Source organism: Cucurbita moschata, unplaced genomic scaffold (assembly GCF_002738365.1).
Source record: "Cucurbita moschata cultivar Rifu unplaced genomic scaffold, Cmos_1.0 Cmo_Scf00003, whole genome shotgun sequence".
Classification (NCBI taxonomy): Eukaryota; Viridiplantae; Streptophyta; class Magnoliopsida; order Cucurbitales; family Cucurbitaceae; genus Cucurbita; species Cucurbita moschata.
Window position 1 is genome coordinate 5,047,986 of NW_019268519.1, and position 26,550 is coordinate 5,074,535.

At 33.8% G+C, this 26,550-nt stretch overlaps 5 protein-coding genes and 1 non-coding gene across 6 annotated transcripts in view; 2 read left to right on the top strand and 4 right to left on the bottom strand.

Moving 5' to 3' along the window:
- Nucleotides 1–1,364, top strand: part of LOC111441088 (seipin-1) — a 2,766-nt gene extending 1,402 nt beyond the window's left edge. The window contains exon 2 of the mRNA XM_023078007.1: nucleotides 535–1,364. Within this exon, the coding sequence (XP_022933775.1) occupies nucleotides 535–1,221 (687 nt within the window). The 3' untranslated portion in view covers nucleotides 1,222–1,364. The remainder of the gene's footprint in view (nucleotides 1–534) is intronic.
- A 1,830-nt stretch (nucleotides 1,365–3,194) lies between these two features.
- Nucleotides 3,195–6,847, top strand: LOC111434299 (probable WRKY transcription factor 2). The gene is made up of 5 exons (XM_023071722.1): nucleotides 3,195–3,434; nucleotides 3,770–3,928; nucleotides 5,124–5,953; nucleotides 6,038–6,196; nucleotides 6,267–6,847. Exons 1-5 carry the CDS (start codon nucleotides 3,195–3,197, stop codon nucleotides 6,829–6,831), a joined length of 1,953 nt encoding a protein of 650 aa, XP_022927490.1. The 3' UTR covers nucleotides 6,832–6,847.
- A 2,987-nt stretch (nucleotides 6,848–9,834) lies between these two features.
- LOC111441095 lies at nucleotides 9,835–10,592 on the bottom strand. Its single transcript, XM_023078016.1, has one exon. The coding sequence runs from the start codon at nucleotides 10,409–10,411 to the stop codon at nucleotides 10,097–10,099; it is 315 nt and encodes a 104-aa protein (XP_022933784.1). The 5' UTR covers nucleotides 10,412–10,592; the 3' UTR covers nucleotides 9,835–10,096.
- A 1,699-nt stretch (nucleotides 10,593–12,291) lies between these two features.
- LOC111441294 lies at nucleotides 12,292–12,501 on the bottom strand. The gene has a single exon (XR_002710137.1). It is a non-coding gene; the product is annotated as a Plant small nucleolar RNA U3 (small nucleolar RNA).
- Nucleotides 12,502–15,483: 2,982 nt separating this feature from the next.
- LOC111441090 (probable tyrosine-protein phosphatase At1g05000) lies at nucleotides 15,484–17,710 on the bottom strand. The gene is made up of 5 exons (XM_023078012.1): nucleotides 17,342–17,710; nucleotides 16,835–16,928; nucleotides 16,691–16,748; nucleotides 16,537–16,580; nucleotides 15,484–15,842 (listed from the first exon to the last, which is right to left on the bottom strand). The coding sequence occupies exons 1-5, from the start codon at nucleotides 17,488–17,490 to the stop codon at nucleotides 15,585–15,587; spliced, it is 603 nt and encodes a 200-aa protein (XP_022933780.1). The 5' UTR covers nucleotides 17,491–17,710; the 3' UTR covers nucleotides 15,484–15,584.
- A 5,526-nt stretch (nucleotides 17,711–23,236) lies between these two features.
- LOC111441091 (CRIB domain-containing protein RIC4) lies at nucleotides 23,237–26,388 on the bottom strand. Its single transcript, XM_023078013.1, has 4 exons — nucleotides 26,225–26,388; nucleotides 25,976–26,107; nucleotides 25,321–25,343; nucleotides 23,237–23,548 (listed from the first exon to the last, which is right to left on the bottom strand). The coding sequence occupies exons 1-4, from the start codon at nucleotides 26,355–26,357 to the stop codon at nucleotides 23,330–23,332; spliced, it is 507 nt and encodes a 168-aa protein (XP_022933781.1). The 5' UTR covers nucleotides 26,358–26,388; the 3' UTR covers nucleotides 23,237–23,329.
- Nucleotides 26,389–26,550: the final 162 nt, after the last annotated feature.

The window sequence follows — 26,550 nt, forward strand, 5'->3', positions numbered from 1 at the left end:
TTTTTTTTTTTTTTTTTTTTTTTTTTTTTTTTTTTTTTTTTTTTTAATATTTCAATAATACTCTTAAATTTAAAATAAATAAATAAATAACTCTTTAACTTTTTTTTTTTTAATTTTATTGTTAGTTTAATTTGAGATGGAAACTGTTTTAAAAAATACCCTTTAATTCTAAAAAATTTCATTAATATCTTCTAACATTTTAAAAAAATATTTTAATAATATTTCAAAAATACCTTTTTATTACTATTTTAATAAAAAAAAAAATAAAAATATTGACAAAAATTTTAAAATATCGTTAATACCTTCTTTTTTCATATAAATTTTATAAAAAAAAGTTATTTTTAAAAAATATATATTTTTTTTAAATTAGGGTGTTATTGAAAATTTATTTATTTTTGAAGTTTAAAAGAAAATTAATGAAATTTTAATGGTTTTTTTTTAATCTTTTAAAGTTTAGAAAATAAAACATTTTATTAGTTGTTTTACTTAAAATTAAAATTATATTTGGGGATATAAATACTTTTTACTCATCAGTTGAGTGCAGAGTTAATATCAACAAATGGGAACATAATAGCCGGTTCAAGCCAACCCTGCATGCTCCGGTTCAGAAGCACGCCGGTTCGGTTCACACGAACTTTTCTCTCGAGTCTCCCTCTACTCTTAGGACTCTCAACCGAATCTCAAAAGCTAACCTTCCCTGTTCTAAAGTACAAAGAACAAAGCTACCAACGAAGTGGAGCCATTCAAGTTACTATCACCCCTCGCGTCGGAACCTCGGCCCTCCCCGAGCTCTACGAAGCTCATATTCTAATAAACTCGAAACTACCTTGGACGAAAGAGTTGGTCCATCGATGGCGATGGACTTGCTTTCTATGGTCATCTTTCTATTTGTACCTAACGTTTCTAGCGATCTTCGTGTACTTTTGGAGGCCGATTGTGTTTCGTGCAGTGACGCTGGCTCGTTTTGATTTCAATCGGGAAGCTTCGATTAGCAAGGAAGTGGAGAAGTCGTTCGATGAGATGGCGGAGGTAACGGTGGAGTTGTTGAGGAAATGGCAAGAGATGAGGAGGAAGAGGAAGGCTGCATTGTTCGGGTATGACGAAGATGTTGGGTCGACGTCTGCGTCGAGCATAAGTTGTAGTAGAGAGTATATTGGTTCTATTTTCGAGGAAGATGTCGGGGACTCGGAGTCGATGGTTCTAGAAGGTTGGGAGGAGTAGCTTATGGTTTTGTAATTTTGTAATGGACACAATTGGTTAACACCATTGGAAAGAGATTTTGTTAAGATATAGACGACGGGTTATAGGAAATCACGTCATATCAATAGCTAAATCGGCTAGAAGTAAGCTAACGAGGTAAGTGATCATACTACAGTATGGTTAGAAGTTGATGTTTTGTACGATGATACGTATTCACTGATTCTGCACGATATTTATGAAATGGTATATATGGTATGATATGTGAGATATGTTTATGAAATGATATAACTGTCGATGATATGTTATCTTAATGCTACGATACGTGTTATGATGTGACGTGTTGAAGGTACCATATATGCTATGGTGTAACATGTTTGATGATATAAAACAAGTTGTGACGTGTTTTATAATATGATACGGACACGATATGATATGATACGCATGACATGACATAAATTCATGTATGATACGAATGATACGAGAGTCGACCCCAATACATGCCTTCGGAAGGAGGTTGTTTTACATGTAGGGATTTCATGCATTATTGTGTGTTCATGCATCAGGAAATATCGATCTTCTATGATGGTACGGACGCGTACACTACTAGGCCTGAAAACAATAGTTATGTTTATTATAATGCTGCAACGGTTGCTATACCTAACAAGTGTTCGGCATTAACAGCTCCCAAAGAATGCTCACCTATGTGGACCGTGGGTAGAACAGTGAATCCACATCCAATTAATCCGTTTAGAATAGTCGCCTAAGGAAACATAGACTAATATGATTGTATGCACTTGCGAATACTTTTTAAAATACTCAAGCCACATGCTACTTTTATTTCAGGTAAAGGCAAGACACCCTTCTCGAACACGCCAGTGTTTTAAAACGAAGTTTAAACGCTTATTTCCGCACAAAATTAATTAAATTATAATGATAATAACAGCTCTCTCTATATATGTGGACTGAGGAGGACGAGAGAACATTTATTCTCCATTTAAATATAGATTTTTGTCAACGGCTAGTCTTCGCTAGGTCCCGACCCCAACAAAATATAACAAAACTATTAATAAAATATTACTAACATGTTAGAAAAATGTTGTTATTTAGAGAGAGAGAGAGAAAGAGATGGTTACACAATGACAAGAGATTCGGAAAAAAAATAGTTTGTTGTTTTGGATATTGTTTATTTTAAGGTTTGTGTTGTAAAGTTTGTGGATTTTAATTTAACAAAATTCAAATTTTAATAATAATATTATAATTATTATTGTGTGGATACCAAATATTGTTTCAAACGTTAAATTTAAATTTTTTATTTTCTATTTTTAAAATTTCTCTTTCTTCATTATTTCTAGGATCTCATTGCTTAAATATATATTTTTTTAAAAAAATTATTACATTTTAATTTTCAATTATATTTCATCCCGAGTCAATACATTTTCAAAATTTCCATTTTAGTCCTCCAAATTTAAAAAATAACAAAGTGCACGTTTAAACTCTTAGTCGATGAGCTATACCCATGTCGACAATAACAACAGGATATCAAATATGGGTATTAATATTTTACACGAACACTCATGAATGGTACCGAAGATGACTCCGACCCATCTGAATTTCTGATCTTTTGGTCAAACATAAGCGTTAAGATTTGAATCGATAATATAATAAAGTTCGTAAAGAAAAAAAGAAGAAAAAAGAAGAGAAGAAGAAGATCTTATGAATCTATTTTAAGAAAAGAAATTACACCTAACAGAATTTACGCTTATTTCTATCTTCCTTTCAAATTTATTTATTTGGTTTTTTCTTTTTCCATTTTGAACCAATTTTTTTTACTTTTTTACTTTTTTACTTTTTTACTTTTTTTACTGTTTTATTTTCTTTGAATGTTATTGAAATTTGTTCATCTTCCAGTTGAAAGGTATGATTTTTACTGCGACTGAAGCTGTAAAATTATGTTAAATTACCGTTTTTACTGTGTCATGAAATGAATGCAGTTCATGGAGGTCTATGGCGAGCACAGAGCCTCTAAATTTGGTGATGATGATGTTCATGTGGATGTCAATGGTGGCAGCTTGGCTGATAGACGAGCTTCCAAGAGAGGGAGAAATGGGTTCAATATCGCTATGGCTCGGTGCCCATTGGGTTCGTCGATGGTTCGATCTCCTTTCCTCACAATTCCTTCCGGGTTTAGCCCGACCGTGTTGCTTGATTCGCCGATTATGTTGCTCAATACCCATGTGAGATTTCTTCTTTCTTCTTGTTTTCTTGTGATTTGAACGTCTGATCTTGAGGAATGATCAGATCTGGTGAACGAACGAGCTAATCGAGAATATTTTGTTATTGAAATCGTATGGATCTCTTGTTGGGTTGTTTTAGTTTTACGTGGAAATCTTAACCGTAGAGGTATTTGATCTCGTTCTAGATTAGGATGATGTTTGGAGGATGAATTCTTCGAACTAGCTAGGGTTAATAAGAGCTAATGTAAATGATAAAAGGTTTCGAAGAAATGGATTCGGTTGGTTTCTAAACTAATAGATTTGATTGGATTGGATCGGATGTTATGTCATGTCAGGATATTCCATCTCCAACAACGGGGACGTTTCCGATACATTCCATAAAGGATGAGAATTCGTTGCTGAATCCTATCATGCTTGAAGATGGGAGTAGCTATGGCAGTGAGGATTCGTACTACAGGTTCACGCCTCGTGGGGAGCTCCGGCTTGAAAATCAGGTAATTGATTAACGCTATAATTTTTTCGAATATGTGAACGAGAAGGCATTGCTTCTCGAGTAAGATATGACACTCGAGTAGTACAAGAATAATGCATGAATGAAATAAGACCATATCTAAATGAGAAACATCTCGAAGATATACAAATAGGGTAAAGATTGCCTTAAAAACGATAGTTATACTAACAGAGTGTAGTTTCTTCTTCGGTTGCTGTTTTAGAACAATTCTATGTTGGATGATCTCGAAAAAATTTTGTGCGGACAACCAAGACAACTAAATAACATGATCGGGATGCTAATGATTGTTAGGATCATTAGACATTGAATTCTAATTCAAATCCCGAGTTTGAGTATTTCAATGAATAATAATATTAAAAAAATTAAAGCGAAACATAAAATCTTATACGAGCCAAAACCTTTTCAAGGCCTTCAACCCTTTAAAACTCGGTTTATAGATTATATAGTCATGATTTTTCGTTATATATAGATTTTTTTTTTTTTGAAATATTTATCTAAAAAAATATTTGATTAGTTTCAAAATAAAATATTATATATGTGATTAGGATACATATTTATGTTATTTATTATAGTAATTTTATTTTATTAAGTTTGGTGGAAGGAATTATTAATTCCAAACTATTTTTTTTTAATTTAATTTATTTATTATTATTTTTTTATATATATAATAAATTCTTAAGTAGGGACTCCCTGAATAGGAATCTATTGTAATGACTCTAACTAACTCTTAAAACACGAACGTCCTAGGTTTAACTCATCGTATAAGATGTCCTTTTCCTCGTCTTTGTCTGGTTTTTTTCTTAGAAATATTGAGTATTAAAAATACTCGAGTAACTAACAATAATGATAATGATTTATGATTCGAACTTTTGGTTGTTTAGGAGAAAGATATTGACTCTATGATATAGTTTGACCCAGATTAACGTACCAACTTTTCAAATAGAATTATAAAAGCTCGTATAGTAACGACTTTGCTCTTAAAACACGACTTACCCATGATTAAAAACCTTTAAATCTATCTCAAAATCAAACTCGGGTTTATCTCATGCAAGGTCAACCGTCTAAGATGCTCTTGTTCTCGTCCTTGTCTGATTTTTTTTTTTTTAGAAATATTGAGTATTAAAAATACTCGAGTAACTAACCAGAATGATTCATGATTCGAACTTTTACTCGTTTAGGAAGGCGAAACGGATCATTATCAGGGGGTCGAATCAGAGAAAACACTGATGGATTATGAATTACTAGCTGAATTTCCCAAAGAGGGTTGCTCTGTATCAGAACAATATGAACTGGGTTCATCCTCTACTGATAAGAACAATGTGGAAACCTGTCTTTCCTCTGTAACTCATAATCAAGACATTGAGCAGCCGGCGGCGCCGCCACCGCCGCCGTTAGAAACAGAACACAAAGGGTCTTATGTTCCTGTCGGAATGCTAAAAACATCAGAAGATGGATACAACTGGAGAAAGTACGGCCAGAAACAGGTGAAGGGCAGCGAATATCCAAGAAGCTATTACAAATGCACGCATCCAAATTGTATAGTAAAGAAGAAGGTGGAGCGATCGCTTGACGGTCAGATCACAGAGATTATATATACCGGCGCTCATAATCATTCTAAGCCGGACCCCACTCGCCGGGCTGTGCTTGGATCAGTGCTTGCTCCAGATGATGCTCCGGACACCGGCGAAGGCGGTGGAAGCCGCGCCAAACTTGAAGGTGCACTGCCATGGCGGAACAGTCACTATGGGGTGAAGGATTGGAGCGTTGATGGGCTAGAAAGAACATCCTCTGTTTCAGCTGTGACAGAGCTTTCTGAGCCATTGTATGGGAAAACTGTTGGTGGGTTTGAATCCATTGAAACTCCCGAGCTTTCCTCCACTCTTGCTAGCCATGATGATGACGACGGCGGCGGCGGCGGAGGAAGCGGCGGCGGTGGAAACGATGATGATGAACTCACAAATCAGGGGAGTATTTCAGCTGATGATGCAGAGCCTGAGCTGAAAAGAAGGTAAAAAACAACAAAAAAAACATCATGGGGTTTGTTAAAAACGTGTTTTTGTTCATTAATTACAAGGTTTAATCATTGTTTCAGACGGAAAGAGGGGATTTCCATGGAGACAAGCTTGGGTTCGCGCTCTGTTCGTGAACAGAGAGTAGTAGTTCAAATCGAAACAGAGTTCGACATACTTGAAGATGGGTATCGATGGAGGAAATATGGCCAAAAAGTTGTGAAAGGAAACCCAAATCCAAGGTAAAAAAACATTCAAATCCAAGCTAGAAATCGTTTCTATTGCATTTTATGAAATGGGTTTGTTCTTCAGGAGCTATTACAAGTGCACGAGTGCAGGGTGTTCAGTAAGAAAACATGTCGAGAGAGCATCGCATGATTTGAAATGTGTAATAACAACGTACGAAGGAAAGCACAATCATTTAGTGCCAGCAGCGAGGAACAGCAGCAGCAGCAGCAGTAGCAGCAGCAGCACCGCGCAAGCCTCCTCTGCTGCTGCTGCTACTCAGGCGGCGGCGGCGCCGACAAGAAAGTCAGAAACACAAATCCAAGATCTTTCCACACGGTTTTATCCGACACCTGAATTCAGCAGCCATGAGTATCAGCGGTCGTTTGGAACAGCGCCGCCATTTTGTCAGCTGAAGTTCCCTCCATTGCAGACGGCCTTCCCTGCTTTGGACTTCCCCATTTCATTGCCATTGAGCCAAAATCTGTCGGCTTTTCAGGTGTTCTTGGCTGAGAGATTCCTCACGCCAAAACAGGAGCATGAGGAGGATAATATCTATGCTTCTTTTCAGGCAATGACTGATACTTCAAGTGGATCTTCTTCTTCCTCTGTTTCCTCTGTTTATCAGCAAGTTATGGGGAAATTTCCATAGCTTTTTCGTTGTTAAAGCTCAGAAATCCATATAAAAGCTTGTTTTTCTGATCAATTTGTGGATTATTTCAGCTAAAAGATGGCTATTTGGGAATAGACCATTAAGGTTATGAAGAAGAATGGTCTGTGGGAGGTCGTGAAGTCAGTTCTCTGGTGGCTAATTTGGTCGATATTGGTGGCTACCACCTCAGGTTAGATTCATGAACTGAAGAACATTATTGAGTTTCTTGATCTTAACTGTTGCAGGTGAAGAAGCAAGGCCTGAGTTCTTCATTTCCAGTGTTCTAGATGAATCAGAGGCTTAATGTATGTAAGTTGTGGGATGAAAAAATGTAATAAAAGATCGGATCGTCATATATTTGTTCGTTCGTTGTAACTTCGTTATAGGAAAATAATAAATATGTTATGAGATGATTATACGTGATTTTGATATTCATGATATTCATTTAAATGTGTTATGAACTCTTATACGTGATACGTTCTTTAATTTAGATAGCGTGTCAATAAAAGCCTTTTGTTTTGTGGATATGACTATAAATGGGACGTTTATAGATATAATGTCATTAAAATAAAGTTGACCCATTTTTATGTTTTGATCATTGGTTCGGGAGATATGGTTAGATCACGCTTGGCCTTATAAAGTGGTCAGTAGTAGTTGAGTTCGGACAAAAATTTAGTAGTAGTTGAGTGGCACCATGATCCTCACGTATCCAAAACAATTGTTAGATCGAAGCTTTGAATTTCATTGGGGTGAAAATGCCTCTAATAGAGGTTCACACTACTAATCTTAAAAGAATGGCCAAGAATGAAATGTATTAACAAAGAGAAATACATGAGATTGACTTACTATTGTAAAATCATAGCGCTCTTCCCAAATTGTGTGTGTTTGTTTCATTTTTAATTGTTTTAATAAAAAAAATTTACCCGTACTTTTTGGAAACCATTATTGAAATAATTATTGTGATGCAAAGCATGTGTGAAGAAAAAAAATTTACCCGTACTTTTTGAAACCATTATTGAAATAATTTTTGTGATGCAAAGCATGTGTGAAGATCAATTTCAAAGTATTGTAATAACTGACATTGAAACGATCAAAAATCAAGAGAACGAGCAAGAATGTATGTAAAAGTTGAAAATAGTTGGGGAGAATGTGTAAATACGATCCAGTTTCGCCCATCGTAGGTTATGTCACAAAACATTCATTAAAGTAACTCTCTCAATTCAAGTTGGTTTCAATTGATGGCAGTCTAACCTCGACACAAATGTGGGAGACTATTTAAACAACGAAAACAAATTATTTTTTTATTTTGTTAAATTATTATTATTTGGCAAGAATATAAGATATCTTCTAATTCCAAGGAGTCGAACATCACTAGTTAGATGCCCACGAACATATAAATTATTCCTTCAAAACAAATGCGATTAACTAAAATGACAGGCACCATATGAATGAGTATCAATAACTCTAGTCATATGAAGATTCTAATTATCTAAATTTATGAAAAGCAAACAACACTAAAATAATAATAAATAAATAAACATTTGCTCGGTTGATCTCGAAAATACAAGGAACAGACACGAGTTAAGGCAACAACGAGCAAGAGTCATGAGTAGTTCAGGCCGTAAAGACCGAGAACGAAAAATATTAAATAACCTAAAAAGTCTACATACACATACACACGCCAAGAACATAAAACCAAACAGCAAAAGCAACATGCCAGGACATACACCCAAGTTTGAGAAAACTGGAAGGGTTTCTCCCAAATAGATGAGCAGAATCAATCTTAAAAACCTAACCTGATAATAAAGCTCTACCATTAGAATATGCTATTTGCTTTATACCAAGAGGATTGTTTCTCCTATAAAAAAACTCTAAGCTTCCATTCAGAAATATAGAATGTAGTCCACAAAAACAAAAGTCCAAACACTATATAAGGAATCAAACTCCAATCCAAAAGAATTACACGAAGCTTGATAACAGGATGATTGAGATTAGCCACTAAAAGACCAATGCTTCTACCAGCAGAGAATTGTGGTGCAGATGCTACTTGGAGACCAAGTACAAGGTGAACAAAAGGTAAGATGGGCGACTGACAAGAATAGAATAGTGTACTGCTATAGCATATATTCTCTTCTTTGGTCTTTTTTTTTTTGGGCTTCCCTCAAGGTTTTAAAACATGTCGGTTAGGAAGAGGTTTCCACACCCTTATAAGGAATCTTCGTCCCCCCTCCAATCGACGTGGGATCTCACAATCTACCCCCTAGGAAGCCCAGCGTCCTTGCTGACACCACTTGGTGTCTAGCTCTAATAACATTTGTAACGCCCAAGCCACCGCTAACAAATATTGTTCTCCTTGAGCTTTCCCTTTCAGGATTCCCCTCAAAAGTTAAAAACATGTATGATAGTGAGAGGTTTCCACACCCTTATGAGGAATGCTTCGTTTCCCTCTCCAACCAACATGGGGTCTCAAAAACACAAATACGTAAATGTATACAAAAATATTGATATATTGCTATTAAGCATCTCAATTATATAAAGTTCGGTAGATGATAGAAACTCAAAGGCACTCATGACATGGGACAAAGAAACAAGGCACAAACTTGTTGAAAAAAAACCATGATAATTGACAACAACGAAACTCGGTCATTCATCTGATTCACAACTTCAGCTATCTTACTAATGCCAAACGGCCCAGCTTTCTCAACAGCTAACACAATTCAAACTACCATACAAAGATGATAGAATGTTAAAACATTTAACTTACATCAGGGAAGCCATGGAGACCACATTTGGATTCATGATTTCGTCCCTTCATAGTTGGGTCAACCATTAATCAGTTCCCAGTAATCTACTTCCTAAATATCAAAACAATAACAGATATCACAGAATATATTCTTTAGTAATGAACATCTTAAGCCCACAACAACCCAAAAACAAAATTCTAAAGTTTATTTCTCACCGGGCCACTCAAAAATTCACTTAAATCAAGCATGATAGCAGAGCAATAAGAATAGGAGCACCTCCATCGTTAACAGAACAACCATGATCATGTCTTCTTTTATGTAATATGCATAATTGCAAGAAGCTCATATGTTTTACTCAAACACCTTACAGTTCCACTTCCCATCAGCACCAGAGACAAAACATAGAGAGAACAAGATAATAAAGAAAAAGGGAAAAAACAAAAACAGAAACACCCAATACCATAGAATTGAGCCCACCCACCATTATCATCATCCTTGATCACCCAGAAATTCGGATTTCATCACTTCTTTAAGCTACCTCTCACACCCGGTTTGACCTTAGACGCCTCGGCAGCACGATCAACGTGGAGATTCGTAACCTTGTCCTCCTCAAAAGGGATTTTGGGGTGCTTCGACTCGTGATGAATCTGCATAGTCTTTACATCAGGCGCCGTAATCTTGCAGTGTGGACACTCGAACTTGGCATGGCCGCCCTTAACTTGGCCGGACCGGTCAGCGAGACCGGCCTTTCCGCCACCTCTATTGGTGGTGGCTGCGTCGATCTTCGCGGCGATCTCTTTCGCGGTGTGCTTCTTCGGCTTAGCCTTCCCCGTCATGGTTGATTGATTGTTGCTGTGCTTTCTTTCTGGGAAAATCAAATGAAATCGATCGTTCTTAAAGAATTTTGTTTATGATCGAGAGAGAACACACGTTCCGAATTGGGAGGGGGGGGATTTTTGACAAAAACAGGATTGGGTGGAGAGAAACCCTAGCTACGGTGAATCCAACCATGGCGCTTGCTTTATTTATAGAGGCTAATTTTGTATTTTTCTCTTTTTATTTATTTATTTATTTACTTATTATATTTTTTGGCTTGTGTATACATTTTTCATTCATGTTTAATTTAAACATTATTATTATTATTATTTTGGAATATTTGATCTAAATTTGATTTTATTTAGAATTAAAATAAAACATGTTAATAAACACAAACGTCTCGTAAAATATTAATCTTCTTAATTAGAGAATTTACGAGAGGGTAAATATTTCATGGGGTTTGTAACGACCCTATTTTTTTCTACTATTTAAGTCGTTACCGTATGCATGATGTGATCTTTTTATATGGCAACCTTTATTTTAAATAGTTCATAAACGATGTCATGGACTTACATGTTACTAACCTAAGACTGATAAGCAAAACAAGAATGCAGATACCCTAATATCGATTCCATGGTTTGTAATGTGATATCGCTGTCATCCGTATAGGAGTATCTTGCCTTTACCTGAAATCTAAGAGTAGTACGTGACTTTAAGTGACTCCTTTATTGAGGTAAGGGAATGCAAGCACATACAATATGGGACCTATCTTTTTATCATGACATATCATGATTTTAGGCCGTTTTTCTATTTGGGTAAAATTGTATGTGTAGTACTTCTCTATATATGACCCACACGTGTGAGTATGAGTCCACCTAGCGGGCTCACTCACCCGTTAAGAAGGGGTGATTGAACTGAAGACCTGAGTCGTCTAGTTCGTGTGCTTGGATACTGCGATGATGGAAATAGCCACATGCTTGTTTCCTCTTTAATAACCCTCTAAATCCAGAACTCAAATAGAACATCATACATTCCAATATGCAAGTAATCTTAGCCTCTTAGGCAGGAGGTGAGCAGCCTCTTCCTTTTCGCTTGGTTACGGGACAGCATTTGAACTCGAAGCTAGGATCAGATCTAATTGGATTCCACAAATCCAGTCAATTGGGTCTTTTCCTATCCAAACGAATCCAAGAACTTCGAACGACCGGTATGTTTTGGACGGTAGAATGGGGAGAGTGGGAATCGTGCCCATTCTCTCTCCAGACACGAGCAGGAACATCAAAATGAAAGACCAAAGACATGCACATGACACGGAACGGCAGCAAAAAGAGTTTATCAACTACGTACCAATTCATTGTGCATTGAAACTGGCATTAGAGGGACTAGAGGATATGCGCCACCAGATTGGTTCAGATCTTCACTGGTGAATACCAATGTCGATGAGGACTTGAAGTATCGACCTTTAAGATGATAAATTGTGTCATTATCTATTAAATTATACTCGAATTAACAATAAGGAGCCACACACTCACACCAAATGATATGATAGGCCACCCCAAATCTCTGACCAGAGTACAATACAACAGAAACAAACAACACAGCAGAGAAGAAGCATGGTTGAATCTACTTCCAAACCTCCCATCTTTTGGGTATATTCTATCAATGCCAACACACATTCAGAAAAATAACACCCAAATAAAAAAACTTCAAGACTCCTTAAGAGACATTTCATCGAACACCTTACGAGCATAAACCAAAGCTCACCAAAAAAACAGAGGAAAAAGCTCTCATCTTTCTCGTCTTTCTAATCTTCTCACACTATAGTAGCAGAAATCCAAACCCCATCCAACAAACTCACAACGCCATGAAAGCCAAAAAAAAAAAGAAAGAAAAAAAGTTAAGTCTGTCAGACCGCCATGCGACCATCCCAGTCGAACTGAGTCGGCCAAGAACGATCCTCTACAGCCGCAGGACCGAAGCCCATTAGCCATTAATCACGCTCTAGCCGCAGGACAGTGGTTCATCCACCAGACTTCGGTTCTTGCCTCCTTAGAAACTCAGGGAGGCAGTTGTACAACCTATAGAACAGATCCTGTTCAAGTAAGGTCGTGCCCCTCCAGCTTCCTCTCTACCTTTAAATACTATTAATCTTAGGTGACAATTCTCGATGTGGTACATGACCACTTTGTTTTAGGTTTAAAAATAATCTAGCGGCTGGCTTTAATATATCTATATTATTTATCATTTATCAAAAAATATTTCTTCTTTTTTCCAAAAATTAGTGTCATCATCGCTCAAATTTATTTTCCAATATTTTAGTTAATATGAAATCATAATTTAAAATAAAACTTATCAATTTTTTTCTTTTTGATCAATTTGAACATACTTTTTATATTTTATTTTTGTGTCAAAATATGTTATTATATATATTTAAATTACAGATCTATCGAACAAAATAATTAAAATCGAGAGTTTAGAACCCGAGCGAAATCTTCTAACCCTTCCTATGTTAAGTGTGTTGAGCAAACATCATACTAATAAACAGCTTAACAATATAGACTCGAGATAATCAAATAACATACATACGAATTCCAACAGATAAAGTAGAGAAGGAGTCTTAGACTATTCTTTCATTCTTTCCACCTTAAGGGACGATTAACAAAAAATAATTAGGTTTTTCTCGAAGCTTGAAGGAACGGAATGAAAAAGAGAACAATCTAATCTATCCCTAGTAGATATTGTCTACTTTGGCCTATTACATATCACCGTCAATCTCACAGTTTTAAAATACGTTTGTTAGGGGGAGGTTTCCACAGTATTATAAGAAATGTTTCGTTCCCCTCGTGGGATCTCACATTAGCCTCCTTATTTTGAGACATTATATCCTTGGGGTTGAGCCCGGTAACAAAGGAATCCAAAAAAAATTTAGAGTATAGCACCGTGATAAAATACTACCTTCGTGATTGGACCATATTACTAATGTTTGATTAAATAATAATAATAAATTGCATTTATGTTTTTTTTTATTGTAAGTGAATACATTAAAAAGACTAGAACGGAACAAAGTGGACATGTAAAAGGATTATGAGATGCTCTTCTTAGCCGATGCGCGTTTTACTCAGCAGTCAAAACTAAAAGTTATTTCAATCGTAGATATTAATGAAACAGAGTAGATAAGAAACCCGACTACCAAGCAAGAGTACAGGATATTGGTCCATGTACCCCAATTTTGTGGAATCCTAGGGTTTAATTTGGTTTGGTCTCTTAACCTAATTCAAACAAGAATGGACAAAAATCTCGTCTATATTCCTTGTTTTGTAGATCACGTTATTCCAGAAAGGTTGAGTGCATTACTATCCTAGTAGTTGTTGGATCGATATGACAACCCTGGTGAATAGGGTTTCAACCATATGTAATTATTCAATTTTTTTTTTTTTAATAACAATCAAACTTGATACCGTACCATAAAACTTAACAATAATTTAGAACTTAAATAGGAAAAGGGTTAGAAAATATAATAATTTTATAGTGGTTCGGTTAAACTCGACCTACTCCACTCCCCAAGCGCCTCTTGAGAATTTGAATAAAACTTTATGACTCATTCCTCGGATCAGAGCCCAACCGCTACACTACTCCTTTTACGAGTGCAAGAGCAAACTCAATCCTTTCCACGGCTCAGGATCAAACCGGTACACCACTCTTTTTACGAGTTCAAGAGCAAAATCAATCCTTTCCACGGCTCAGGATCAAACCAGTACAATTATTTGAAATCTTATAGAAACACACCACAACACTCTGAAGTAATAGACATCCCTCTCCGAAATAAGATAAAAAAAAATAGAATTGGAAGTTTTGGAGAGAACAACAAACAACGGAGGCTTTTTTTAAAAAGTTTAGATCGAGGAAACAAATGTTGTGTGGTGTGTTCTGAAAAATACGAAGAGGTGATGAATTTAAATAGCGATCAAGTTGTAAAAATATGAATTGATACAGACCACTAAAACGTGAAGCGAAACATGGACCACGAAAAATAATATTTATTTATTTTTAAATTTATCTAAAAAATTATAAATTATAGACCACGTGTTTTATTTATATATATATATAACATATTTAAATGTAATAATATAAATAAAATGTTATGAAAAGGGTGTGTAACATTTTAAAAATAATTAAAAGTTTTATAAATTTAAATGAAATTTTTATAATTGAAATGATTTTGTAATTCAAAAAATTATCACATAAATGAAATCATTATAATTTTTTTCTATTTAAAAGTAACCGAAAACTTTTATAAATTTATAGTAATTGAAAACTCTACTTTGTTACTCTACTCATACTTCAATTGGTTTATGATGTCAATTTTGCCGCTGGTCTATCAATTTTGTCACCACATCATCACGTCATCACGTCTTGTTTTGAATTTGATTGGTCCATGATGTCAATTTTGCCACCACATCATCAGGGTATTTGAGTATTTGTTTTGACTGGAACTTTTTCGTTTTATCTCTAATTTGAGTGAACAAAAAAAGACGTTGAGATCCCAATATTCCCAACCTTACACTAAAGACGTTGAAATCGTTATTTCCAACCTTACACTATGGACAAAAATATCGAGAATGATTAATAATTGAAAATAAGTTTGTTATCATCGAAATATCAATTAATTAATTAATTTGAGTTGCCAACTGTTAACATCTAAAATACATTTATTATTATTATTATAAAATATCATAGCAGTAAAAACGCAATAATATTTTATGTGCTCTATTTTTAATATTAATATATATTGTTTCAACAGTAATTATATTAGTCCTTTGTAAAAAAAAAAAAAAAAAAATGTTAAGAATATTCAACATTAAACAATAATAAATAAATAAAAATTCACATCAAAGTAATTATAATAAGTCAATATCTAAATTCTCAACAAATAATAAGAATCCATACAGAACTATACATTAAAAAAACCAACAAATAAAAAAACAGCATATACTATCCCACATATTTATTATTTTTTTCTTTTTCTTTTTTTCTATTATATTAATGAAAAAATAAGGGGGAAAAAAGAAAAAAGAAAAAAGAAAAAAATATATGAACTGAGCATCAATGTGGACCCTAAAAATATAGACTTTATGTTTTGACAAGAACTTGATATTATGTGCAATAAGGAAGAAGGTTGATGTTTTTTCCTCTCTAAACTGATGTTGGTTGGGGTTTCTGCAAATTTTCTTCTCGGTAGACCAGCCTCCTCTTGCTTTGGCTGTAACCTTGGTACTGGTATATGATGCTGTAAACACATTGCCTCAGCAAACTGATGTCGAACGTCTCGATGAATTGTAGGTCAGTCGTCCTTGACTTCATGCCTGCAAATCGCTGGTACTCCTCGAACACTGATGTCAAGCACCAGTTCTGAAACTTTCTCAGGCAACCGACCAGCGAGCCTGTTCGATGCTGCAATGGGGAGGATAACACAAAGGGTTTATGAGATTTTGAAAACAACCTCCTTTCTATGTGACTGTGTCAATGAAACTGTCTCTACCCAGAAGGTTACCCATTGAAGCTCGTTTGGTAATGTTTTCGTTATCGGTTTTCTAATTTCATGGAAGTATGTATGCAGAGTTGTTCAAAATCATGTTCTTTGTTTTCAAAGTTCGATAGTTAGTGAAGTTTCAATATGTTTAAGCCTCCGAAACACAACCAAGAACATGTCGTTATCAAATGGGACCTTATGATCACAATTTTACCAAGTTCTTTGTTTTCAAAATTCAATAGTTAGAGAAGTTTCTATATGCTTAAGCCCCAAGAACATGGCCAAGAACATGCCGTTATCAAACAAGACCTTATGATTCGCAATTTTACCTGGTTCTTTGTTTTCAAAATTTGATAGTTAAGAGAAGTTTCTATATGCTTAAGCCTCAGAAACATAGGCAAGAACATGACATTATCAAACAGGACTCTACGATTCACAAGTTTACCTTGGTTCTTTGTTTTTAAAATTTGATAGTTAGTAATGTTTCTATATGCTTAAGCCTCAGAAACATAGCCAAGAACATGACATTATCGAACCCGACCTAACGATCTACAAGTTTAGGATATAGGTAGAATTCAATATCAATAAATAGGATGGATAGGATCAGGACAATACCTTTCCACGCTTGCAGTGGATCAAAATGGGATGATTCCTAACATCTGAAAACAAAAGATATGATAACAAACAAATTAAAAAAATGTTCTAAGACTCTGTAAAGACCATGATAAACAAGAACAAGAAGATAAACAGAAACCAAAATCCACAATACCAATTAGGATTTTTAGGGCATCCAGAATAGCATCCTTGGGCATTGAAACGAAAGGCTCCTGCAATCCAAGATATTACTACTGATTATAGCCAGCAAATTCATATGCAACTCAATCAAGCCATTAGTAGAACAACAACACAGTACCTTTTTTCCTTCGATTTTGAATTGAAAAAGCTTGATGTTATTGGCTCTAAGAAACTCCAAATTCTCCTCTGGATAGGGTTCTGGACACAGATAGCTGATTCAAGAAGGAAATCGGAATCAGATTCAATCGAGAGAGAACACAACAATCTATCTCTTGTTTCAATCAAAGAGCCAAAAAATTCATCTCATCCTATTCAAAGAAACCAATCCCGCAATCTTCATCAGAAACCAACAAACTCAACACAAATCTCTTCAAATTCATCTCAAATCTTAAATTAACCAACAAAATCGCCTATAAACAAATTCGACCTCACAACCAAACCAAATGGGGGAAAAAAGAAAACAATAATCCAGAACATCATATAGCAATGACAACATAGCAAAACAAACCAGAAACAGAAAAAAAAAAAAAAAAAAAAACAGGAATATGCATAAGAACAACAAAACTGAGAATCGCAAAATCAAGAAAACGAAGAAGAACCGAATGAAAGGATTAGTGATACGAACATGATGGAGCGGAGGTTGAGGTTCTTGAGGAAGGGGAAATTAGCCGGCCGAGGGAAACCGGATCGGAAAATACCATCCTCAACCATGGAGAAGTTGGAAGGAGGAAGAAGAACGTCGTCGACATCGTTTTCTTCCACTTCAAGCCTCATAATGGTGAACAGGAAATTGATTGAAGAACAGAAAAAAAAAAAAAAGAAAAAAAAATTGCAGAGAATCGGAGAACAAGGAGAGAAACAGGAAAATCTTGGAAAACTTAGCTACCAGTGAGAATGGAAAAATCTAATGTATATATATAGAAAAAATCTCATGCATTCAAACGCAGGTTTAGAGAGAGAGAGAGAGTCCTATGAGGAAGTGGAAAGGGAAACGGAGGCGTTCTTGGCTTTTAGAGAGAGAGAGAGAGGGAGGAAAGGGAGGAAGATACGGCGTCGTTTCCATGCAATTTGATTCTTGATTTTTATTTATTTATTTATTTTTTGGATAATTGAATTTTAATTTTTGAAAGTTGAAATCTCTATTTTTGGAATTTCTATTTTTGGCCATTTTTTCTGTTTTCCTATTATTTTTCGTCTAAATATATATATACATATATATTTTTTAATATTATTATATTAATTCAGATATGATTTTAGTTTACTGTCTAATTTATAAATAAATAAATAAAAGGAGTGAAAATTAGAATGGGAATATTTTATTTTATTTAAATAATAATACAATTGATTTTATTTTTAAGAGAGGAGGTAATTAAATTTTAATTATTTTTTTATAAAAAGATATTTAAAATAATAAAATTGAAGCCGGAAAGAGTGGAGAATCAGTCAAAAAAGTGAAAGGGATAATGGAATTTATGTCGTTTTTTTCTCTCTTTTATTATTTATTAAAAATTATGAAATAAATAAAAAACGATTTCATTGGACCAAGTTGTGGACTTTTCTAACTATTTTATTTTTATATTCCATTAATTTGGATTTAAAATTTGGATTAAAATGCATTATTTTTTATTTACGCGAATGATTAATTAAATTTATTTATTTATTTTGCAAAAAGTAGATATCTTAATCAATTTCTATTTATATTATTTTTATTTTATTTTAAGATTTAGTTTGATAATGTATTTATTTTGTGAGGTCTCAATTCATATATTAAGGGTAAAAAAAATTAATTTTTTTTTATATAAATGTAAAAAGTATTAACGCTAAATATAATGTTAAATGAAAATTTTTAAACATTAATTGTGTTTTTGAAACACTGCGAAAAAAATAAAATAAAATAATTATCCAATTAAATTTAAATATTTTATTATTTTTTATTAATAAATGAATCCATTATTATTTTTAATGAAGAGTCAAATCCAAAGGGCGTGCCGTGATGTTGACCGAGTCGTTGGATTTGGATGCGAAGTTTCCTAAAGTCACGTGACCCAATGGATTCATTTATCAAAATATATTAATAAGTTTATAATTTTTATTTTATTTTCCATACGATTAAAGCCTATTTTTAATCATATTGAATAATATCTTAAATATAATAATAATTTAAAAATCACTTTCGGGCTTATCTTATATGAGTTAAGTGACCCGATCGTAGAGCGTTTTTTGATTCTACAACAAAAAAGGCTACCCAATTAATAATAAAAACTAAAATAAAATTTACTCGTTTATCTATATTTCATTATCTCTCGTCTATTTTCTCGATCATAGAGCGTTTCTTTTCTGGTGGAAAAATATTATTGGACCAAAACAAAAATTTTCCCACCAACCCAATAAAAAAATTTGTGATATTTATATTATTCTTTTTAAATTTTAATTTAATTAATTTTTTATTTTAATTTTGATGCTCTAATAAAAATAATTGTGATATTTATTCTTTTAAAACTTTATTTTATTAATTTTCGACTTTAATTTTGATGCTTTAAAGTGAAAAATATGTATACATGGTAAATAAAACAATTAAAAAATTACTAAAATAAAATTTTTAAAAAATAAAAAAGGTTTAAAGTCAAAATGAGCTTATTAATAAAGTGAAATAAATTTTAAAAATCACATATTACACGTGCAAATAAATTAGTCAAGCCAAGTGGAAGAAATTTTTTAAAAGATTTTCATTTTAAATTTTCAAAAAGGAAATCAAATTTAGGATTTTCAAGTGATTTTTCTATGGCCCTTTTGTCTCTTCTATACCAATTTTTTGAAAATTAGGAATTACGGGTATCCGAGAAATTTTTTGGACCAATTATGTATTTTAAGTTGGTTGGATTAGTGACCTGAGCAGCTTGAACAGAGTTCACGATCCAACCCTTTATGTTCTCGGTTGGGATGTTTTATATATATATATATATATATAATTATTTGGGTTAGGTTGGGTCGTAACCGTGTTTATTTAACTCAATCCAAATAAAAATATTCTAACCCAATCTAGTTGGGTAGTTTGGGTTAGTCGAGTTCTCGAATCATATGAACACTCAATTAAGAATTTAAAAATAAAAAAGAAAAAAATTGAGATAGTCCGTGAACGGGCTAGAGATGATAAGTTACAACACTATATATCATATTCTTACTCCATTTCTGAAAATGGGTCGTTGTTTAAAAAAGGTAATTCTTTTGAACGTGTAGCTAATGGTTATCACGTATTACGGTGAAATTACTTTAATGCTCTTTGTTTTTTTTTTTTTCACCAACTTTTCACGTGCCAAATTAATTATTTAAACCAGCGTTTAATCTACCTATCACGTTTTCATCAAATACATGTTACTTCTGACTTTTGTTTTTGTTGACCCGGTAAAATTTAAAACATTTTTCATCTTTCTCACAATATTTTCAACTAAATATCGTGTTCACGAAAATTGGATGAATTTACCATATTTCTGAGTTGAAATTCACAATTTTCATTAGATGTGCATAACTTTGTCATTTTCTTGATTTAAATGCACAAATATTAGTCGGATTGCATTCGTCGATTTTCCTAATCTCTTAATTTTCGGTTGAGTCCACATAGATTTCGATCAAGAAACGATTGAAACAACTGGAAAGTTTGAGCGGAATAATTTTGGACTCATTTTTCTCTTTTTGTAGGCAATTCCTTACATGTAATGCAACTGAAAATGATTATAAATGTAGTGAGTCGAGATTATGAATAATCTTAAAAGAAATAATGAGAAAACAAGTTTAAATTTACAAAATCGAGCATAAATGATTAAACCTAAGATACATAAACTTTACGTTAACAAATATAATCTAACGAGCAATTAGATACCAACTTGTTCTATAACAATTGTAATAGCCTAAGTCCACTGTTAGCGGATATTGTCATCTTTGGTCAGCTAGGGATAGGTTTTCGGATAGGTTTCCACACTCTTATAAAAAATGTTTTGTTTCCCTCTCCAACCAATGTAAGATCTCACAATTCACCCCCCTTTGAGGCTCAACATCCTTGCTGGCACTCGTTCCTCTCTCCAATCGATGTGGAATCTCACATTCCACCCCCTTTGGGGCCAATGTCCTCGCTAACACACCGTATGGTATCCACCCCCTTCGGAGCTCAACTTCCTCACTAGCACACCGCCTGGTGTCCACCTCCTTCGGGGCTTAACTTCCTCACTGACACACTGCCCGATGTCTGACTATGATACCATTTATTATAGCTCAAGTCTACCATTAGCAGATATTATCCTTTTTGGGAATCCCCTCAAGGATTTTAAAACCCATCTACTAGTTAGAAGTTTTCACACTCTTATAAAAAATGATTTGTTCTTTTCTCTAACTGATGTGAGATCTCACAATCCACCCATTTCGAGCCCAACGAGAACCAATGTGGGATCTCACAACAATCAACTCGAGGGTAGAGAAAGTTGGTGAATTATTCTACCATATCTATATTAAATAATTGAAGTAGATTCAAAGCGTTCGTATCAAATCGAGACAGACCATTCAATTATTTGATTAAATATTACCATTCAAACCTAATCCATTAACAATTTCCAACGTTGTATAGAATGACATAATCATTCTACATCGGAGGACAATGATTTGGACATAAAGTCTATTCCACACACCTTTTTAACATATAAACAGACATATTTTTTGAGAATATGTCGATGGGATAAGGTTGGTATGGCGGCCAAGTAAGAACGGACAAGTGAGCTGATGGTGCCAAATACTCGTGGAAATAACACACACAACTTCTTCGAAAATTCTCCTGCCTTTCAAGACCAGTCAACACCAATCCTCGTATTATCCAAATGTTTTTTTTTTTCCTTTCTTTAATGTTTTGTTTTTAGTTCTTTGGTTCTTGGTTCTCGTTTACTTTAACTTTATGAGTTGAATTCAACGGGAGCGGATGATAAAATTAAGAATGAAGAGTAAAGGGACGGTTTTTGATTTTCAAACGACTTATACCTAACATTTGGATCAGGATTCGAAATCTGGATTTGGTACATGATGACTTTGACATTCCCTTGTATTCCTTATGACATGGTCGCGTTACGTACTTTTCGCTTTCGAGAGTAAAGACTATCTCCATAGACCAACACGAGTCTTCGCTTACATGCATCTCAGAAAATTTCAAGGATACCCAACACAGAATTGGTCCAAGTAAAGCACGTTTAACCATGGAGTTCCTATAATTGAGCGACCGAAAAAGAAGGTACACCTTATTGAGATAGGTACTAACTTTCATTTCTTTAAATCTTTCTTAGTCATTCTATTCTCAGAGAGAACTTGATTCATTTATTTACCTCTTTTTTTACTCGGGTGTTACAATAACACATAAAACTCTACCTTAACTATAAGTTTGAATTGATCTAATGTATCGACGAAATTCATTTCTTTTGAGACGAGGTTCGTGACGTGCATGGAGCCTTTTTGGACCATTCTTGGGAATTGAAATTGAAAAGTATAAGGTTACAACAATAAGAAAAGTGGTAAAGAAGGGTCAAAGGAAGTGGCCTAGAACACGTGAGCACTCACATGAGTTACATAATTATTTTAGCTCAATTATTTTAAGGATTTTTTTTATTTATTTATAATAAAGTCATGATATTCTATTTATGTGAGTTACATAATTAGACTAAAACATATAGGCTCAAACGGCCACCTAGGCTGAAGGCACGTTCGATCGAAAGTACTTGGGTCACTTTGACCTCGACCCTAGCCAACATGGGCATTAGAAAGTAGTTGGGTCACTTTGGCCTCGACTCTAGCCAACATGGGTATTTGATCATTTGGACTAAATCTTAGCTTGTCTAGGACATATTTGGCCGAGGAGTGTGACAAGGTGAAGCAGACCCACGGTACCTTTGCCATTCACTATTGATGACTTTAGTGGCTAATTTTCAAAATAACGCAATGTGTAATTATCTAATGGCTAATATGGGTCGAAATACTTTTACACTCGATTCAATTGTTCGAGTTAATAAATTTTTTAATCCAAGCAACATTTATTAAATAATGAATTCAACCTCAGATAATTCTTTTTTGGTTGGGTTGTTATTTACGTCATTTATTTAAAATTTTATTTTTAATAAAAGTAAAACCTTTTAATTAAAATTCACAACCCGATTTTAATATATATTTTAAAAAATTATATTTAAAACAATTAAAAATTATTTTTAAGATAATAAATATATATATATATATATATATATATATATATATTAATGATTGTCTTTTAAGATCACAAATCTTAACTAACTTAACTAACTTAACTAACACTTCAAGCAAGGTAATAACTATACCTAAGATTTGGATTAAAATTAAAACATTCTTAGTTTTTTTTTTTTTTGCTTCATTTTTTAAAATTAAAACTTTCTATCGTTACACGTAAGTTTATCCCTCCGTAAACTGACCAGCTTACCTAATCCATTACCTTAAGGCCCCAACATTCTTTATAGCAATTATGAACGAATAAGCCACGTAACATGTCGAGTTATTTTATAGATAAGAAATTTTACATCGAATCAACACGAGCTTTTTTAACATATGTTTTTGGTTTTCAAATAGAATGAGGTAGAACATTAGGGTTTGAAAGATGATGATCGAGTTCGAGTTCGGTCCAAGAACGAGAAGAGGGAAGAGAGAAGAGGCCGGAAGCTAGAAGAGTTTCCCAATCTATGAAGGGATTGTTGGGGTCATCTGATATTGTGGTGGCATCACAGCCGATGTGGGTCAAATGCTTCACATCTGTGGGACATCCTACTTCCATTTCTTCCATCTCCTCTTTGTACACTTCCCAAAATAATATCATTACCCAAAAAAGAAAAAAAAATTAGAATTTAGAAATAATGACAAGATAATTTGAATATATTATTAAAGAAATTAGAGTGTTTTTTTCCGTATAATAACAGGTGTTAACAAGACAAAACTCGATGATTCATAAAACTCGAGCAACCCAATTCATTTCGTATGATTTGGGTTGGGTCTTGAACTTATTTGTGAGATTTCATGTCGGTTGGATAGGGGAACGAAGCATCCTTTGTAAGGCTGTGGAAACTTCTCTCTAACAGACATGTTTTAAAATCATGAGACTCACGACTTTATGTAACGAGCTAAAGTGGATGATATCTGTTAGTGGTAGGCTTGATCACGTTCACATAAATGAAAATTTTATAGATTGGGTTGGTTCATGGGTTCTCCTAAACTAACTTGGGTTGAATTGAACTGACCCGAATTTATTGTTAATTTTAAAATATACATTTTCGCTTACGAAGAATCAACCCAATAATTAGGTTGATCTAAAAAAATGTCTTAACTCAACTAGACCCAACTGACCCACGAACCTTCCCAATAACACGGAGAAGTAAATATTTTAATTTCTTTTTTCAATTTAAAAAAGAAAAAAAAAAAAAAAAAAAANCATATAGGCTCAAACGGCCACCTAGGCTGAAGGCACGTTCGATCGAAAGTACTTGGGTCACTTTGACCTCGACCCTAGCCAACATGGGCATTAGAAAGTAGTTGGGTCACTTTGGCCTCGACTCTAGCCAACATGGGTATTTGATCATTTGGACTAAATCTTAGCTTGTCTAGGACATATTTGGCCGAGGAGTGTGACAAGGTGAAGCAGACCCACGGTACCTTTGCCATTCACTATTGATGACTTTAGTGGCTAATTTTCAAAATAACGCAATGTGTAATTATCTAATGGCTAATATGGGTCGAAATACTTTTACACTCGATTCAATTGTTCGAGTTAATAAATTTTTTAATCCAAGCAACATTTATTAAATAATGAATTCAACCTCAGATAATTCTTTTTTGGTTGGGTTGTTATTTACGTCATTTATTTAAAATTTTATTTTTAATAAAAGTAAAACCTTTTAATTAAAATTCACAACCCGATTTTAATATATATTTTAAAAAATTATATTTAAAACAATTAAAAATTATTTTTAAGATAATAAATATATATATATATATATATATATATATATATATATTAATGATTGTCTTTTAAGATCACAAATCTTAACTAACTTAACTAACTTAACTAACACTTCAAGCAAGGTAATAACTATACCTAAGATTTGGATTAAAATTAAAACATTCTTAGTTTTTTTTTTTTTTGCTTCATTTTTTAAAATTAAAACTTTCTATCGTTACACGTAAGTTTATCCCTCCGTAAACTGACCAGCTTACCTAATCCATTACCTTAAGGCCCCAACATTCTTTATAGCAATTATGAACGAATAAGCCACGTAACATGTCGAGTTATTTTATAGATAAGAAATTTTACATCGAATCAACACGAGCTTTTTTAACATATGTTTTTGGTTTTCAAATAGAATGAGGTAGAACATTAGGGTTTGAAAGATGATGATCGAGTTCGAGTTCGGTCCAAGAACGAGAAGAGGGAAGAGAGAAGAGGCCGGAAGCTAGAAGAGTTTCCCAATCTATGAAGGGATTGTTGGGGTCATCTGATATTGTGGTGGCATCACAGCCGATGTGGGTCAAATGCTTCACATCTGTGGGACATCCTACTTCCATTTCTTCCATCTCCTCTTTGTACACTTCCCAAAATAATATCATTACCCAAAAAAGAAAAAAAAATTAGAATTTAGAAATAATGACAAGATAATTTGAATATATTATTAAAGAAATTAGAGTGTTTTTTTCCGTATAATAACAGGTGTTAACAAGACAAAACTCGATGATTCATAAAACTCGAGCAACCCAATTCATTTCGTATGATTTGGGTTGGGTCTTGAACTTATTTGTGAGATTTCATGTCGGTTGGATAGGGGAACGAAGCATCCTTTGTAAGGCTGTGGAAACTTCTCTCTAACAGACATGTTTTAAAATCATGAGACTCACGACTTTATGTAACGAGCTAAAGTGGATGATATCTGTTAGTGGTAGGCTTGATCACGTTCACATAAATGAAAATTTTATAGATTGGGTTGGTTCATGGGTTCTCCTAAACTAACTTGGGTTGAATTGAACTGACCCGAATTTATTGTTAATTTTAAAATATACATTTTCGCTTACGAAGAATCAACCCAATAATTAGGTTGATCTAAAAAAATGTCTTAACTCAACTAGACCCAACTGACCCACGAACCTTCCCAATAACACGGAGAAGTAAATATTTTAATTTCTTTTTTCAATTTAAAAAAGAAAAAAAAAAAAAAAAAAAAAACACCAAATAATTGAGAGAAATTCTTGAAACCTTTGTAAAGCCTATGAAACCCAACTCCTATATTAGGCTTTGCAAGTGCTGTGAATCTCTGTGAGTTCTTCAAACTTTCTTCTAATACCATTTCATCTTTCTCACCTTCAATACAAAACCCATACAAAAATTAGCCATTCGAACTCGAACGGGATAAGATATCAAACAAGCTCGTAATAACCAGCGAAGAACGAAAGAGAGAGAGAGAGTTGGAGAAAAGACTTGATCGAGGAGACGAATTAGGGTCGGTGGGTTTGGATGTTGCATTACGTTGAATCCCCACGGCCACACTTGATTCGGAGATGCATCCGATCGAGAAAGGAAGAAGAACAAATCTCTCCATTTTACGTCTCATTGTTGTTCATCCAAAGAACCCTAGAATTGGTTTGATATAATGGGGAAGTGGCTTTGATATCAAGCTACAATCATTTTTACGTATACAATCTCAAAGGCTTAGCTACAAAGAAACCTAAAAAAAACATAAAGGTTTGAATGACCTAATTGAATTTAGGGTTTGTTAATTTCACTTGATGGGTGTGTTTGGACGT